We start from the raw sequence: 17,363 nt of genomic DNA on the forward strand, positions 1-17,363 counted from the left end.
CTTGAGTGGCTTTTCTATTTGACCCAACTTCCCCCAAGCACTTCTGTGCGCCGGTACGTACATGCTTGGCCATCACTAATCCGCCTCATACCCAATTCCCAGCTGCTCTATCTGCCTCATGACTGCCAGAAATCCTGATCACTGAAAGTTCACACGCGATGACCATGTTTATGATATGAGGTGAGACGTTTTTCTTTCTTTAAAAGCGTTATGTATTTTAGAGAGCCCCTTCGGAGCGGTCAGAAGCGGTCTCTAGCGAGCTACCGTGCCTGTGGAGAGTTCATTGACAGCACACAGCCGGCTGCTACTGGCATCCAATATCGGACAAGACTTCCCTCTCGAAAATTGATTAAACCGACATGTGCCAGAGTAGAAAGATTATATTTCACGTTATCAGGATAAGACGTTGTCGGTGACCGGGTCAACGATTCCATGGCAGCCGCGTTTTACGTTGACGTTACGTTACCGGGAATTTACTAACGTTAACTAGCTTATGGCAATTCAGCCTGGAGGCATTGATGTATTGCGAAACATTTCGACGCAATCTCCAACCTAACGTTGCCTTGTAAAAACGGCTGTCAGTGAAATTAATTAATTAATTAAATTACTATTGTATGAGTTAATATGTTGGCACGAGCGCTAGTTAGCTGCTACCGAAAAAGCGTGTCCCTGTCCGATAATGGGTGCATTGGCATAGTTTATCGTAAGGCGTGGATTTACCTCTACACTAGCTAACTACTTCAGCCATGTGTGTGCGCCGCTTCCGCAGTACACTGAACCAAACACTAGCACAACTCAAACGTCCAAAAATGTGCTTTGCTGGCTAGCTAGATGTTTGATAGGATATGTTGTTGACAGTTGCTTGTTAACTCTAACCTACTTGCCCTAGCATCCACTAGCTTGCTGTGCCATATGGTCGAGCTGTAAGCATTGATTAGTGTGGTCTGATCACGAGCAGATTAACCAACGTCTGTTGCCATAAGCAACTGTCAAAACATTGTAGTAGCGCTACTTTTATGTCAATTACTTGTTCACGTCTGTGTTTAACATAGCTTGGACTGGTATTAACAGTGGAGCACATAGTTTAGTATATGTCCATTGCAATGAGTTACAAGCTACACTTTGTAGTAGTGCGGCAAGTTAAGTGAACACAGTACACAGTAGCCAGCATGTAGCTACATATTAGCCTCATAGATCCTCATTTAGACATGAATCATGTGGCTTCAAGCCTGGTTAGCTTTCTTTTCCCTCATTTGACGCCTTTGAATCAGATCCAGTAGAGAATTAAACTATTTTAAAATGGACATCTTCACTGTAAAGCAAGTTGTTTTGGCAAAACAAGACTGTGTGAGATTACATGTATCATTATTCTAATTTCTACACCTGTACTAACACAGTTCTCCATTGTTTATTAAGTAAACAATCATTTGTTTCTCTACTGATAAAGCTGTGTTGTATGAATAGGAGCATGCAGTCAGAGCTCCAGATAGAGAAACAGAAGTGAAGGAACTGCCTATCAATGGCCAACCCCACCCCTAGGCTTGATGTACTGTGAGATAGAAGAGAGTGGAACAGAAACACCTTATGCCAATTGCCATGGAGGACACTCAGCCCAAACTTGCTACCCCGGATCCCAGCCGTGCACCCAGTCCAGCACCTAGTCCAGTACGCACTGCCGTACCCAGTCCAGTACCCAGTCCAGTACCTTCTCCAGTAACCGGCCCACTTCTGGACATTATTCCTTTGCCTGCAGCAAACCATGTAGAGGTATAGTATTTACTCAGAAGAATCTCAGTCACTGTTCTCTGGTGTAACTTTGTTATATTCAACTTTGTTATATTCCGCATTTACTGCCCTGACGAAACAAAAAAGTGTGTTTTATAAGCCTGGAAATATGTATTTGTTCTTGATAGGAAAATGACATAGCCTTTATGTTCACTAAATAAGACATTTTAAGCTACGTCTAAATGATGTGTCACGTTGCTTTGCTTCTTTGTCTCTCACATTATGTGTGATAAGTCACAGAAGTGTTTTACTTCTATGTTTTAATATACACTTCTCTAATCTTGTCAAATTAATCGTTCCGCCTGAGATAATTTGTTCATCATTTGTTGTTGTAAATCTAATTGTGAGAGTTAAATCAAATGCAGCCAGAGGCAAAGCCAAAACTTTGAGCTAATGCAAACACATGAGCAATATAATAAGGATAATAAGGATGGTGTTCAAGGAGTCACAGTTATCAGCCAGTTCATATCTCGCTATTATTTGCCAAGAAACAGTAGCCTGTAATCTACTTGTACTGTATGACTTACCTCTGTGTCAACAATACCAATAGGGAACGATACTTAATAAGGGTTCAGCAATTAAAGAGGCTACAGGGACATCTACCAGTTTTCTTATCTTTCCATAAGAAATGCTTAGATCTGGTTCTTTGTCTGTGTAAGAGGTCCCATCTATGTTGACTGCTCAGCTACTTGTTTAAGGCCTAGATGTGAATAAATCTGTGTACTGTGTTGAACATTGCTGTCAATAGTCATTTTGAGGTCACACAAATCAGAATATTAATCCAGCTAGTGAAAACACGAGTTTGGTTCTTTTTATAAAAGCAAGATGTTACAGCCCATCAAAAACACTGTAATTAAAATCAAGGTTGTAAAGCAAAAATACTTATTTAATCTTATTTATACATTTATTTGATCATGTTTGACATATATGGTGTTAAGGCATCTAACAAACATTACCTGTTTTTGTGCATTTTCTAATCTGACTTCTCCAGCACCTAAATGTGAACCAGATCCAGGTGGTGGTACGGCGCTGCTCCAGTCCGAATGTCACAGAGGAGACCACATTTTTTATTCCTCGAAACCCTGTGGTGGATGCTGGCACTAACACAGACCCGCCAGTTGTCTGCTGCCCCTTGCTCCACAGATTCTGTCCATGTCCACCAAGAGGCCTTCTGGCCTCTCTTTTTACTAAACGTAAGCAGGCAGGGTCTCTAGTGGGCTAAGGGAGTTCTTACATAAGAAATGTATTGCACGTCAATCTCTTCTTTCACACAAGTGTGAAAAACTGCAGATAACATGAGTATCTTGTGTACTTGGAACTACTAAAAAATCAGCAATGTTGTAGATAAATAAATATATATATATTAAATGACTTGAAAATAAATGAAGAGGTTGGCAATTATAATACAACAATATCATGTAATAATATTGTCATCACAAACACTAAATCTAACCCTGTGTCTCCTCCAGTCCTTCTGGCAGCTGTGCTCTTTGGAGTGGTGTGGTCTATCACTGAGGATGAGTGTCTTCCAGGGGGAAACCTGTTTGGCATCACGATCCTCTTCATCTGCGCACTCATCGGTGGCAAAGTGGTGGCTCTCATCCATCTGCCCAAACTTCCACCGTTCCCACCTCTCCTTGGTAATTTAGTGGTTATGCTTTATGCGCCGGTGTACTTATACACATCTTTTATTTGATATTTAGTTACACAGAAGCCTCCAACAGGGTTAACACTGTATATAACACAATACATCCTCATCCAGTGTCCGTGATAAAACTGCTTATTTGACAAGTGAAATGCCTGTCGTATATATAAATCAGATTACAGAAAGGCTCAACTGTTGAATGATTATTTATGACTATAGTTCTTACAGATGTAGCAGTTTGATCAGGCAGTGTTTCTAAGAGGTTAGCATGTGGCAGGTTGAGGTGGTGAAGGGTGCACTGTGTTATCATTACCCTCAGTGATCCATGTCTCTCACTTTTTCTGGTAAGTCTTCTGCCCAGGCATAAACCAGAGAGGCTAACAGGCTACTTCATCCGTCTCCAGTTTGTTCCAGTTGCCTAACAATTGTATGTCCGTCTGATATTATTGCTTCTTTTGTAAAACAAATTACAATATGCACAGATACTTACAGATGGGTAACAGCCCCACACTTGTTCAGCATTCTGTGTGTACAGGGCACATCATTGTGTTAATACTAGTATTAGAGCAAGTTTTATGAATCACAGTGGAAGCACTTTAAATAATGTAAAACTAAACCCAAATGTCTTTTAAGAAGTGTTTAATTTACATGAGCTGGCCAAGCAAATATTAATGTTGTAACATAAAGATATTCTCCACGTTTGAATCCTGTACAGGTGGTGTGCCTATACAGCCGCTTAATGTAATGAGTATTGCAACATTTGGTGACTTATAACAAAGGCATCTACTGACTGAGTCATTTAACCTTTGTCATTGATTTAAAAACAAACAAGAAAAAAAGAATATAAGAGAACATGGGGTCAAACAGGAGTTCCTGATTAACCATGTTACTCACTTGTTCCATTCTTAGTCACATTAGCCACTAATGTGCTAAAGCCAAAGCCACTATTTTGCTGCTATTTTGTTTCACAATTCTCAATAATGTCACGTAACATTGTAATGTAATATTCTCAGTCACGTGACATGTTTTGAACGTAAGAATTGGCACAGGACTTCTGAATGTTTTTTTAGAGAGGGTTAGGATATTGTTTAAACTTGAGTTATTATTGCTATAAGACAGTCTTACAGGCAATCTCAGGTGTCAAACATGAGCACTGTAAAGTTCAAAAAGCAGCAGGTGGTCATTATTCTTGTTCTGTATCTTGTGTGAGAGATCATCTTTCCTCTCTCACGCCCTCTGCTGTGTTGCAGGTATGCTGCTGATGGGTTTCCTGCTGAGAAACATCCCAGTTATAACAGACGGGGTGTACATCGACTTCAGATGGTCTGCGTCACTGAGGAACATCGCTCTGGCTGTCATTCTGGCCCGAGCTGGTCTGGGTTTGGATCCCACGGTACGCCACCATTGAGTCTTAGTATCTGCACGCAGAAATGTTTAGAGATATAATAATTAAGCACTTGTCTCATCTTTGTGCACAATCCAAAGTATTCAATTTCCAGCGATATGGGAAAAGCAAATCTGAGCCTTTTATGCTTGATGCTTAGTAGTTTTGCATTTTAAAATGCCTTAACTGGTTACGACTAGTTCACACTACACGACCTTAGCCCTGATTTTCATTTCCCGGACTTGATGTAGTGTGAACAGTACAGCGATCTGACAACTTCACAAGTTGTCTAGTGTCATCAAGTCATTTTCTCAATTTATTAACGAATCATTTAATACCACCAAGCATCATTACACTTGTTAATTCTCTCTTTATCTCTGTACAAAAGTGGATTAATGACGGTGACAAACTCTCAAATGATGTATGCGTCTGTGTTGTCAGGCTCTGAGGAAATTGAAATCCGTGTGTGCACGTGTGGCAGCTGGGCCTTGCATTATAGAGGCTTGCACCACCGCCCTGATCTCTCACTTCCTCATGGGCTTGCCCTGGGTGTGGGGCTTCATCCTTGGGTAAATGCAACACTACTTACTCTGCCTACATCTCCACTCTTTATATTCGACTTAACAACAAGCTGTGTATTACCATTACAGTAACTCTAGGAAAGACATTTGACAGAGAGGATGCAGACAGGACATGTAGGGAGAAAGAGAGGAGTTAGACATGTGATATAAGTCCGCAGAAAGTGAAATGAAAAGGAAATAAAAAGCCTTTATTTAATCGTGCATAGTTAAAAAAAAAAAAAAAAACTAACAGACATAAAAGCAATAATTTTGCATTCACAACATTCTTCCGTTTATCTGCCGTGTGAGCAGACAGTTCAGCTCTCGCTGCTGCGGGAGCAGTTTGTGTGTCTGAGCCAGATTGTTAGAGAGTGAGAATGTCGAGCATGTCAAGATACGGAAGGCTGAACTTTGATGACAAAGATAAGTTAGACTAATACTGTGCAACACTGTGTACCCACAAGCAACATGTTCTCACGAAGCACAGCATGGAAAACCCATTGCTGACCGAGAGTCACGAGATCACATTACAATCTCTGTATCCACAATCCAAAATAAACACTTTTTATATTTCTGCCTCGTCATCATTCGTGTGACGTTGGCAGGTGAAATGGAACTTTACATTATCTGGCTTTCTGCACAGATGACCTGCTTGTCAGTGCAATATTCTTATACTTCTTATACTCAATATTCTTTAAGATTGGTAGCGGAATTTTAATGATTGGAAATTTCAGAATTCAAATATTGTGTTTGCAGCAAATTCAAATGATTATTGTTCGAGAATCCCGTCTCAGCGACAGCATAAACTGCACGTCATGCTGCAGGAATGCCTCTCTTTTTGCAGAACTGTATTTAAAGGCTGAAGTTTTTTTCCAAAGGTCATTACTTATTTGTTTCAAGCGACCCGTCTTCTCATGTCCACGTTGTAGCTTTGTGATGGGCGCTGTGTCTCCAGCAGTGGTGGTTCCCGCCATGCTGCTGCTGCAGAAGGACGGTTACGGCGTGGAGCAGGGCATCCCCACTCTGCTGATGGCTGCCGGAAGCTTCGACGACATCCTTGCCATCACAGGGTTCACCACATGCTTGAGCATGGCCTTCGCCACAGGTAACCTGCGGATGTATGTGTTTGTGTGTGTGTGGAGAGGTGAAGGAAAAATAATAAGTGCTGACTTCAATGTTCTTCTCTTGAAAATGCAACACCGCCTTATCTCCAGGGGAGGGGCAGCATGTGCAGTGTACTGAGAAGCATATGAAATAAGCAACTTCTATCTGTAGTTTGTCAAGAGCTCAGCAGAGGGTGTGAGTGTGCTGTGGAAATGTTTTTTTTGCAAAGTCACAGTGCATTACACAGTGTATAGCATAGGGCTATAACAATAAGCAATAACATTTAAACAATAAGCATTTAAAACAGTAAATGATACAATACTGTCACAAACTGTCATTTTTCGAACAGTTTATTCTATTAATTGTATGTTTTCTCTGCTGATCCTTTTAGGCTCCACTTGGTTCAACCTCCTGCGAGGTGTACTGGAGGTGGGTGGTGGGATGGTTGCTGGGATTCTTCTTGGCTTCCTCATCCAGTACTTCCCTAGTGTTGACCAGGTAGGCATGCTCATGCAGCATGACCGTGAAATTACTTCGTATCGCTTAGTCATGCTCACTTGACACCACAGCCTGCATGTGAAACAACTTGAGTCGTGCCAACAAAGGCGTGTGGAAGAAATCTTGTGACGTTTTCCACTTTTGATTTGAAACGATAACTTCAAAGTGACCTTTGATGTGGTCACTTTGGATTCAAGTGGGGAAGTATACAGGAATATAGAGATGTTTCTGTGGGTCATAACTGTTATTACATAAACTATATGACTACTGTCTCAAATCAATCAACATATGTAATACTGTGTATTACTACAGCTACATTATGAGATAAACAAGCGTTGTATAAGATGTCATGAACATGTGTGCCTACACCTAACAAGTGGTAAATGGAGCTTTTTGTATTCCTAGGTTCATTCATTCTGTCTGAAATATACTACATTTAATCATTGACTATCTTTTTCACCTAGAAACACTTAGTAATGAAGCGATCCTTCTTGGTGCTGGGGCTGTCCGTCTTTGCCGTGTTCGGCAGCGGTGTGGCTGGGTTTCCTGGCTCCGGAGGCCTCTGCACCCTGGTGCTGGCATTCCTGGCTGGCCTCGGCTGGGGGTCAGACAAGGTAACAACATATGCATGCCACATCTGTTTGTACGTACAGCATATTTTTCAGCTCTCTATTAGAAAGGATCCATCCTTAGTGCAGAATTTTGATACAGTTAACTCTGCAGAAAATTGTATTTCATAGTGAATTATTGAAGCATATTATATACCATGTCAAAGATAACCTTACTAACCATGTCTGTGTGTTCTGTTTGTTTTTAAGGCACGTGTGGAGGAAGTGGTGGGGTGGGCGTGGGACGTGTTTCAGCCTCTTCTCTTCGGACTAATAGGAGCAGAAATTCGAATCTCTGAGTTGGAGGGACACACAGTTGGTGAGACAAACACACGCATACACACAGAGGAAAGAATAACACAGTGAGGTGGCTGTTAGCATTGTGAGAGATTCAAATGTGGCTGCATGGATGTAAATATATTTCCATAAGCAAAAAAAGCGGCCTCAGGATATTTTTAATGTCTCTGTCTGTGTTGAGTAAATACTTTAAACCTGAGTCTGTGTTAGCACTCCCATAGAAGATCACAAATGAGTTCTTTTGGAAAAGAGATCTGAGATTTCACCCAAAAAAGGAATCTAATGCGAGCCAGCACAAATGGCAACAACAATATATTTGGTGTTCTGCAAGTAGCTGTATTTGAAATGTAACTACTAATCAATAACAGTAACATAACTTCAGAGCATCATCTTCTTTAGGCTTTACTACATATGTGTAGTGTTGATATATTGTATGCATTTGGAAAGAGTACTCTATATTAATGCTTACTCTGTGTGTCAATGAGAAAAAACGTTTTAAGAAAAATCCTCCTGACGTGAAAGGTCATTGTTTGGTGCTTTTAAAGAAGATGAGCAGGTGTGGTGGGCATGGTAACACCTCAACATTCCCCGCTTAGACTGCAGGCGGTTTGTGCTTTTAAAAATGAGTTCATGCAGACACAGCTCCAGTCTCTTTCTCAGATGGCTAGCATTACTAAGCTTCTGGTCAAACAAATGTAGCAGAAATGATATGAACTCACCCATTGAACCCGTACATGTGTCTCATTACTGTTTCTGTACGCTTTCATGAAATATATGGCTTCAAAATGAAGGACATTTACTTTGTTTTATTTCATTGTATTTTATTCTATAAAATTAAGAGGAAATATGATATAAGTGTATGAGCGCATGCATTCCACATAACCAGGTTACAAGGTATTTCTAGTAATGTATAAGCACCACTCAGTCAGCCTGTGTGCTTTACTATTTTTCACCACTACTGTGCCCCTGCTTACCTAAAGCTGTTAAGTACCGGTGATGTAATAACTGTAAGCTTTTTTTAAAAGCAGTACAACAAATATAGTTTAACACATCTTGTCTATCTGTCTGTTCAGGTCTGGGTATAGCCTCTCTGCTCATTGCCCTGCTGGTTCGAATCCTGTTCACCTTCGTCTGTGTGCTGTTTGCCGGGTTTAACATGAAAGAAAAAGTCTTCATAGCTCTTGCATGGATGCCCAAAGCCACAGTGCAGGTATGTCAGCGCTGACATATTTGTCAGGGTCAGCGGTCAGGGTATTTCTGAGTGTTTTTCCCTTGTGCTCAGTTTAGGATTTTCCCAGTAAATCATTTCTGCACTACATATTTCTTTTGGAAAATACACACACTCAAATGTTTTTTTCTAACTAATTCAAGTGTCCTTTCATTGTGATGGTAAATGTCATTTGTGAGTGAGTTTGGAGGAAACACTAGTGTCCTCTCCCTTCATCAGGCAGCTATAGGCTCCACAGCTTTGGACATGGCCAGGTCGAGGGACGACAAGCTGCTGCAGAAGTACGGCATGGATGTGCTGACCGTGGCTGTGCTGGGCATCCTTCTCACGGCACCTGTAGGAGCTCTGCTCATCGGGCTCGCTGGACCTCGCCTGCTGCAGAAACCAAAGAACTCTGCCTGTGGTGAGCGAGTCAAACCCAATGTATCAGCCTGTTTCTTAGGTAGGTAAAGTCCTACATTCAACAAGTGCGCTGAGCTTAACACCCCCCCCCGTCAAGACCTGGCTTTGCAGTTGTGTTTGATTAGTGAATATACTTTCCTGCAAATCTTTTCCCTTCTTTACCTTTTATGATAGACATGTCCATTCAGAAAAATATTTGCATAGTTGCGGTTTCTGTTTACCCCTCATGTCTCTTACATCCACACAACACTGGCATTGTTTCCAAAAGTTCAGCTCATGGTTGTGCACTTTAATCAGTCTTTTACCTTTAAACATTTATGCAGTCAGTCTTTTACCAAAGCTTTTCTCATGATTGTTTTTCCTCCCTCTGTCTCCTCTCCATCTTTACTATGCCCTTCAGCAGGAGAAGAAGATGACACTGAAACCCCTATCACCTACGAGAGCACGCTCTGACATCACCAGTCTTCATCCAGTAAGCCAAGACATTTAAAGAGACTTCCTGGGTGCTTTCACACCTCGGATATTTGAGCTTTGCTTTAGCCACCGAGTGGCTCTCTTTTGTCTCTCTATCTGCCGGTCAGCTCCTGATGTTTGCCATCCTGCAGGAACACATGAATCACTCTGTATTTATAGCCTCTGGTGGTTTCCAGGCCTCAGGCTTCCAAACAAATGACCCACATCCAAACGTCTGCACGGTCATGCTGTAGGACAGTGTGCAAGAGGGGGGGGTTCTGTTTCTGGTCCCAAATGAACTTTTAATCAGATATATTAGTGTGAATATGATTTACATTTTTGTAAAGGCGGATCATTTTCCTGCCCGTCATATTCACTGAATCCAATATATGCCCATTTGTATGACTACATATCAGATAACTATTTACTGTATTTGGACAGGTGGTAATGCTGTGTTTTAGTAGAAACTGTTTCCTTTTGAGGGCTACTTGTGCACTGGCAGAAGCAATATTTAATTGTTTTAAATTAGACCAGTCTTTAGGTGTTCTGCACTTAGTATAATATTTATAAAGCTATATGTTTGTTTATTTTTTGTGTATGTTTTAATAAAATGTGTATTAGCTGTGTCTCGGTGATAATTGGTTTGTGTAGTTGATGGTCTAGTGGTCCAGCTTCCAAACAGTTCAATACTAGGGCTGCTACCATTGTGCCCCTGAGCAAGTTGCTCCAGGGAGACTGTCCCTGTAGTTCACTGTAAGTCGCTCTGGATAAGAGCGGCTGATAAATGACCTGTAATGTAATAGTTGACAAAATAATCAGGAGAAAAATCGAAATAATCCACAAAACTTTCCTCTGGTTTAAACACAATGCTGCTAAAACTTCCATCATCTGCTACATTCGCTATGTCGGTTTTCAATTTCACGATTGCTCAACAATGATCATGTCCATATTTTAAACATTCATGTAAACCCAACCTTTGAGTGTAAGGGAAAAGTCGATTTTTCACATTTGTTACATTTTTTTTTTTTCATAACAGAAGTGTGCAGTGTAACTTAATGTTTTTATTTGAATGTATTGCCTCGTTGTGTATTATTAGCAACTATTTATGATAAAGTATCAGAATTGAGCATTAGTTTTTTACCAAATATTCTTTAATCAATAAATGATAAAAACCTACAGAGGTGTTCTTCTCTTGTATTTGAATGTATTTTAAGTCATTTGTTGGTGTAGTGATACAGTAGGATAATAGTCTTATGTTCTTAATTCAAGTCACTGTCTCTTTAAATTGCGGCTTCTGATCCGTTTTCTCTTTTAATCCATACTCAGTGCAATTTAGGGATGGCGCTGTTGGTCCAGGCTGAAATATCTAAACAACTATGGGTTGGATTGTATACAATTGGGTAGATGCATGAAAACGAATGACTTAGCTGTGCTTTGTGTTTAGTGCTTATTGGCAAATGTTAGCATGCGATGGTTAACATTGCACCTGCTAGCCATCAGCATGTTAGAATGCTAAAGTTAGCATTTAGCACAAAGCATCACTGTACAGCCTCATAGAACCAATAGCAACTGAAGTCTTATGTCTTGTTTCTATTGCTTTCGATTTACAAAATACATACGCCTGAATTTACCTCGGGATAAATAAAGTATATCTAAGCATGAGGAAAGTTGATGCCATTAGTGTATTTTATTTCTCTTTGAGGCTCGACAGTTCCGAAAACATAATGCACTCCTATAGAATTATGACCCTGAATGCACCTCTTTAAAAAAATGAGTAGCAGGAGAATAAGAAAGTGATGTACTCCTCATGCCATTTAAATATATTTCAGCTCCAGGAGACAGGAAGTGTTCCTCTGTCGTAACAGTGAAAGAAGGGAATGAAGCTGCAGTTCTGTTTGCCAGTTTAACATCCTGACTATTCCTTTTTACAAATTAGACACTCAGACAGTCGTGGAGGTACACTTGTGAAGATATAAGCCATTTAAGTATACAATATTGCTGATAAATCAAGAAAGTATATTCCAGCAGGTCAACTATTTACAGCCATTATGAAAATACAGAAGCTTGAAAACAAAACATTACAGAGCAAATAACTTTCTAAAACCTCAACATGGTAGGGAGGTTATAACATCAACAGTGCAGTGGTTTGAAATGTTTGTTGGCAACAGAGTTTAATGCAAAATGTAAAACTCAAATGTTTAAAGGCCATGAACAAAATAAATGTGAAGAATAACAAATAGCCTCCCATACACACAATAACTTATAAGAGAATACATCACATCATGAAAGAGTGGACAGTATGATGGCACACAGACAAAAGGTTGGCTGGTAAAACCAAAGAATTGTCCAAAATGAAGACGTACAGTACAAAAACGTTCCTTACGGGTTCGACTAGTATTTAAGTGTTTCATTTAAACAACCATTTAACCGGGGAAAACTGTAACCCTGACGGTTCAGATGAAGTCACTACAATTATGTTTCAAGTTTTCCTCTCAAAGTGGTCCCAATGATTAACAATGGATTCCAAAAAGAGCAAGTCACGACTTAAATTTAAGTTACAGTCGTATAAAAAGGCTGCTCTGTTAACCAAGGAAAGTAAACGATAAACAAAAGCCTTTTCAAAAAGAGAAAGAAGAAACCGCTTCCTAACGGCACAATGTAACGTAAAGAACCTAAAACACCGTTTCCTGTGGCATTTTATATTTTTAGGTGTATTAGAAACACTTCAAATAAAGATCATATCTTGGAGAAACATGACAACAAGGTGAGACTTTTGTAAAAGAAATAAAGAATAAACAAACTTAAGAAATAAAAACTAAAGACTGGGGAGGTGAGAGGAAAACTCCCATCAGTGGCCAATTATAGTATCTTCTTTTTGAGAATGAGCGGTCCCACGTTGTCTCCAGTAAGCTCATTGTGCTTTAAGTGCGACTTGTCACAAACAGGAAACTGAAAAAAAGGAAACAACTTAACGTTAGCTGGCAAGACACAGAAACACTAAACTCCTCCTTATCCTACATAAAAAATGAAAAACATAAAATAATAAATGATTGGCTTAAGTAATGAAAGTATAACTTATCTAATGCAAGTGAGCCAACTGTATTTATCAGTCTGTGACAAATACAAGTAACTGCCCGTACAAATGCTTCTAGAAGAGACACAACTTACGGTTTTGGAGCGCCAGCAGCGACAGTAACACACATTTGCGCTGTTCAGGTCCTCGATGTCTATCTCGTTGACCACTTTTGGGTTCTCTTTCTGGATCTTCAGGTTGATCAGGCTGTCTCTCTGCTTCTTCCTCTTAGGCAGGAACGGGCGAATGGTCAGATATCCAAGCAAAGCCAGGATACCCAGGAGAGGCAGCAACCGGAGCCACTCGGACACTACAGACACATTGCATACTTATTAGCAAACAGTCTTTGTGTGCCTGGAATGTAAACCGAAAGCAACGTTGGCCATAAGTTGAAAATGTATTTGTGGTCATTGTCTGTGTGCGGGGAGAGGGCTTCATGTGCATCACTGGAAGCTTTCAAAAGTTAATGGTTTCAGCCCTGGATTAAACAATTGACAGAAAATTAATCACCAACTATTTGGATTAAGAAGATAATTGATGGAGGAATTAAAAATGTAAATAACAATTAGCTGCAGCTCTACTTTAGTCCACAAGGCAACTTCCCTTAACAGCCAATGGTCAACATGAAACAAGCAATCACCAATATAAAGACAAATCCAAATATTGGTGCAAGAAATGTTTGTTTTTAAGCAACCTACTATCTGCTATCAAGTACTATGATGTTACTGAGACAGTGAAACCTACAGATGGAGCACCTTGGTAGCATAGTGGACACAGAGCACATGTAAACTTTTCTACACTGTCCTCTGTTTAATAAAAGGTGAACATGCCAAAAATTAAATATCCTAGAGATTTAATTTACCATATTTATGTGAAATGTCAAATGCAGTTAAATGTCAATTTGAAAATAAATGACTTTATAAACAGATTTAGGTCTAATCTCCTCATTCTAGTGTTGGAACTGCATGGAAACAGTGATATCTGCGGGTCCAGCTGGAGGACGAGCTCACCTCTTATCTGTACTTTCGCTCCACTATTGCGTTTGATCAACAGCTATCAGGGGGACGGCCACGCTGAGCCCTGAAAAGTGCTTTGGGAAAAGCCTATAGTACAGTCCACCACACATGAACAGACAAGTGAAGCACAGTGAGGATTAACCACAATTTATGTAATTTTGTTATTAGCTACGAGTTACACCCCGGCTCCTGGAAGTTTTCATAATACTCTTTTGGCAATTAAAGTAAATTTCAGTAAAAAGGATTTTGATGCCTAATGGGACATTGTTAATCCTTAAATCTCTTTAAATAATTATATTCACATGTAGGAGCGCTTAATAAATCTTTCATCTTTTAATCTGCACTAAATTGCTCATTTATGACAGAAAACACAACTTCAGAAACAGGTTTTAACTTCAGGCAACAGCTTAACTTAAAAGCCAATTATAGCAAGGCTTTCACAAGCCTTATCAATTAGTACTACGTAACACAATAACATCTTCTGCTTTTATGGCTTTCTTAGAGAGAAACTACTCAAATTATTGTATGTCAATTCTGTCACATAAGAGTTCAGTAATGCATGCGAGCTCAGCTTTTTCACTTTTTGGGGCTATTTTTAGGCTAAATTTGATACTTTCCAAAGATCTGTGTTGGCTGAAAGGTCATGTTGAAGTTGTTCATCTGCTTCAAGATGGACTTCATTTAGGCTTTCTAAAGCACTGTTGTACTTTTAGCTCTCTCTCCTTGATTTAAAACAGTGCACTTGTGCTTAACTAGAAGCTGTGAAGAAATGTTTTCAGTGTATGGAGTTGCAAATAAGTTAATGCATCAGCTTTTGTGTTCTCGAATTAACCGGTGCAAGAGATGCAATATGTGATAAGACAAACAGCTCAGGAAGTAGTCCAGTAGAGGTTTATCGAGACTACAGATTTAAAAGTAGTCCAAGGAGGTTTCTGATCGCGATACCTCATCTCAGAGAATATGCTGATACCAGTTCTCTCATTCTCCCTAAATATAAAAACGGTATACCTCACTGCGTGGACGTTGGAACGTATAGGATAGTCGAAACGCTGAATGTCATGACATGATAGAGACTGATACCAGGAAACTAGTTTAATGTATTCAAACAAATTCAAATAACAATCCTGCTTGAGCTTCCTCATTGCTTCTGAAAACAAAAGATCAAAGTTAGCAATGCTTTAATTTAGATGAGTAACTAAGGATTATTCTTATTATACATTGTATTAATCATTTGGTCTGTAAAACACAGAAAGCCATCTAAGCCCAGGGTGACATGCCATATGTTGTCCTACCAGAGGTCCAAAACCTAAAGAAATTGCATTCACTATAATGTAAAATAAGAATGAACAGCTCATTAGGCTGGAAGCATTAAATGTTTGGTATTTTTTGCTTGAAAAATTGCTTTATTGCTGCAGCTCTGCATAGACTGATATGATAACATGAACATTTTCTATTGACAATTTGGGGAGCTAACATGAGGTCACAGACCTGAAGATGAGCAGTGATCTTGAAGTAATCTGTGTTTTGAGACTTTATGTAGCCTCTAGTCTAGGACTGATCTGATATGACAATCACTTGATGGTATGAGCTGGGTACATATTGTGCTAGAGGCAAACATAGCATCACATTTCTAATTGATATGGTTAACAGGATATCACTTACACAGCAGAGGACAGGTTGCAACTTATAAGAAGTAGAAACTTCAAAATTGTAACACACAAGCACACTTTACTGTGGAGAGTAGTTCTTTATAGTTTAAGGTCATTACGGAGTTGATGTTGCTAAATAAAACCAAACTATCATGAAGAGCTTTTAAGTGAGCCACTTGAGGATTTAACACATGTTTTGTAGGACACTCAACTACTGCACGACTATGACTGACTTTTCGTTCTGCATGCTAGCTAAAGTAAAAAGCTCTCTGCTGAAAAGTGTGCTCGATGAGTTGGAAAGTCATCTTCACTTGACAGTCAGAAGTTAAACACAGCTGCAGTGAAATTACCTGTTAACCTCGCAAATCCTCCGATCGTCTCCGGAAGCGGAAGCCTCTTGAGGTAAGCTGGAAGCTGGACTTTTATTATCCTTGAAACAGATTCTAAAACCATCTTGAATTGTTCAATGTGTCAGGGTTTGTCTTTGACTTCAGTAGTTCCTGGGGCTCGTTTATGTCATTACGTTTATTTCTGAGCGCAGCGTGTCACCGGACGTAAACTCTTACAGCGGAAACAACCGAAGAAAATATGCGTTGACGTTTTTGTGAATACACGTAGCAACGACCTGTGACGTAGGATGTGACCAATCAGCGTTGGAGGAGTTGGTGGCTCCTGATTGGACAACTTGAATTCAATGTGAAAATGGAAAGTGTTAGTTTTTGTCTACTTCGTGTACACTTCGTAAACTTCGCTTTTAAATACCTAAATCATTTTAGATTAATAAATATAGTACCCTACGACAGGAGCAGTTTGTGACATTAGATGTTAATAGAATAAATAGATTGTTTTGTTTATTAAACCTTATTTATCAGGAGAGCTCCACTGAGAATAAAAACACATATTTACAGACAGAAAACACAAAAGGAGACGAAATTAAACTGAACTTAAATAATCAAACATAGGGAAACACTATATAGGGAAACAGGTAAACACTCTGATATGTTGGAATTTGCCTCTAGTTCTTTCATTTTGGATTTATAAATAGATTAAGTCATTGAGTTTCAAGTAATTCTGCAATTTATTTCATGCTGATTCAAATCAGCAAATGCACTTTTCCAATGTCCGAGCAGACATTTGGGACAGAAAGCATAAAGAAGTCCACACAGTATTAAGTATAATATATCGTATATGCACAATATGTATTTAATGTTTGAACAAAGTTTATTGACAAAACATATGTTAAAATGTATAATTTATAGGCTATATCATTACCTTTTTTTTACATTATATTAATTTAGCTGACACAAGTGCATTCAACCATCAAACGTTTGTCCTATAGCCATTGACCGTTAAATGGGCCTGCATGCTCTCAATCATTCTAAGTCACCTTTCTGCAACTTTTGACCACTTGATGGTTTCACCTCCACAGGGTTTTGCATCTTGTTACAACTTTAGCCATAATTACAAAATACTGGGGATCATAATGTACTTAAGTTACCTTTGTACACTTTCACCTTGCTGCAATTATAGTTTGAGAATCAAAATTCCTGTTCTTAAAATAGCATACTGAAGAAACGTGGATTCATTTTTATGGGCCTACTATAATTATATGTAATTATGCAAGCTGGTAATTTGTGAGTGTTGTGAGTAAGTCTGCAACA

At 39.4% G+C, this 17,363-nt stretch overlaps 2 protein-coding genes across 5 annotated transcripts; one reads left to right on the plus strand and one right to left on the minus strand.

Annotated features, from left to right (window-relative positions):
• Positions 1-56: 56 nt before the first annotated feature.
• Positions 57-11,140, plus strand: LOC115009915 (sodium/hydrogen exchanger 9B2). Of its 4 annotated transcripts, none has more exons than XM_029434226.1 (13): positions 57-180; positions 1,465-1,767; positions 2,777-2,978; positions 3,255-3,425; positions 4,681-4,823; positions 5,256-5,383; positions 6,304-6,479; positions 6,870-6,976; positions 7,441-7,590; positions 7,795-7,903; positions 8,955-9,091; positions 9,329-9,551; positions 9,912-11,140. In XM_029434226.1, the coding sequence occupies exons 2-13, from the start codon at positions 1,585-1,587 to the stop codon at positions 9,962-9,964; spliced, it is 1,782 nt and encodes a 593-aa protein (XP_029290086.1). In that variant the 5' UTR covers positions 57-180; positions 1,465-1,584; the 3' UTR covers positions 9,965-11,140. The 4 variants fall into 4 exon arrangements, with proteins under 4 accessions (XP_029290086.1, XP_029290095.1, XP_029290104.1 ...); XM_029434235.1 differs by having other exon boundaries at positions 9,915-11,140; XM_029434244.1 differs by having other exon boundaries at positions 9,329-9,512.
• A 488-nt stretch (positions 11,141-11,628) lies between these two features.
• cisd2 (CDGSH iron sulfur domain 2) lies at positions 11,629-16,278 on the minus strand. Its single transcript, XM_029434263.1, has 3 exons — positions 16,053-16,278; positions 13,133-13,347; positions 11,629-12,913 (listed from the first exon to the last, which is right to left on the minus strand). The coding sequence occupies exons 1-3, from the start codon at positions 16,153-16,155 to the stop codon at positions 12,824-12,826; spliced, it is 408 nt and encodes a 135-aa protein (XP_029290123.1). The 5' UTR covers positions 16,156-16,278; the 3' UTR covers positions 11,629-12,823.
• Between the last annotated feature and the right edge of the window lie 1,085 nt (positions 16,279-17,363).

The sequence above is a fragment of the Cottoperca gobio genome, chromosome 1, assembly GCF_900634415.1.
Source record: "Cottoperca gobio chromosome 1, fCotGob3.1, whole genome shotgun sequence".
In the NCBI taxonomy this organism is placed as follows: Eukaryota; Metazoa; Chordata; class Actinopteri; order Perciformes; family Bovichtidae; genus Cottoperca; species Cottoperca gobio.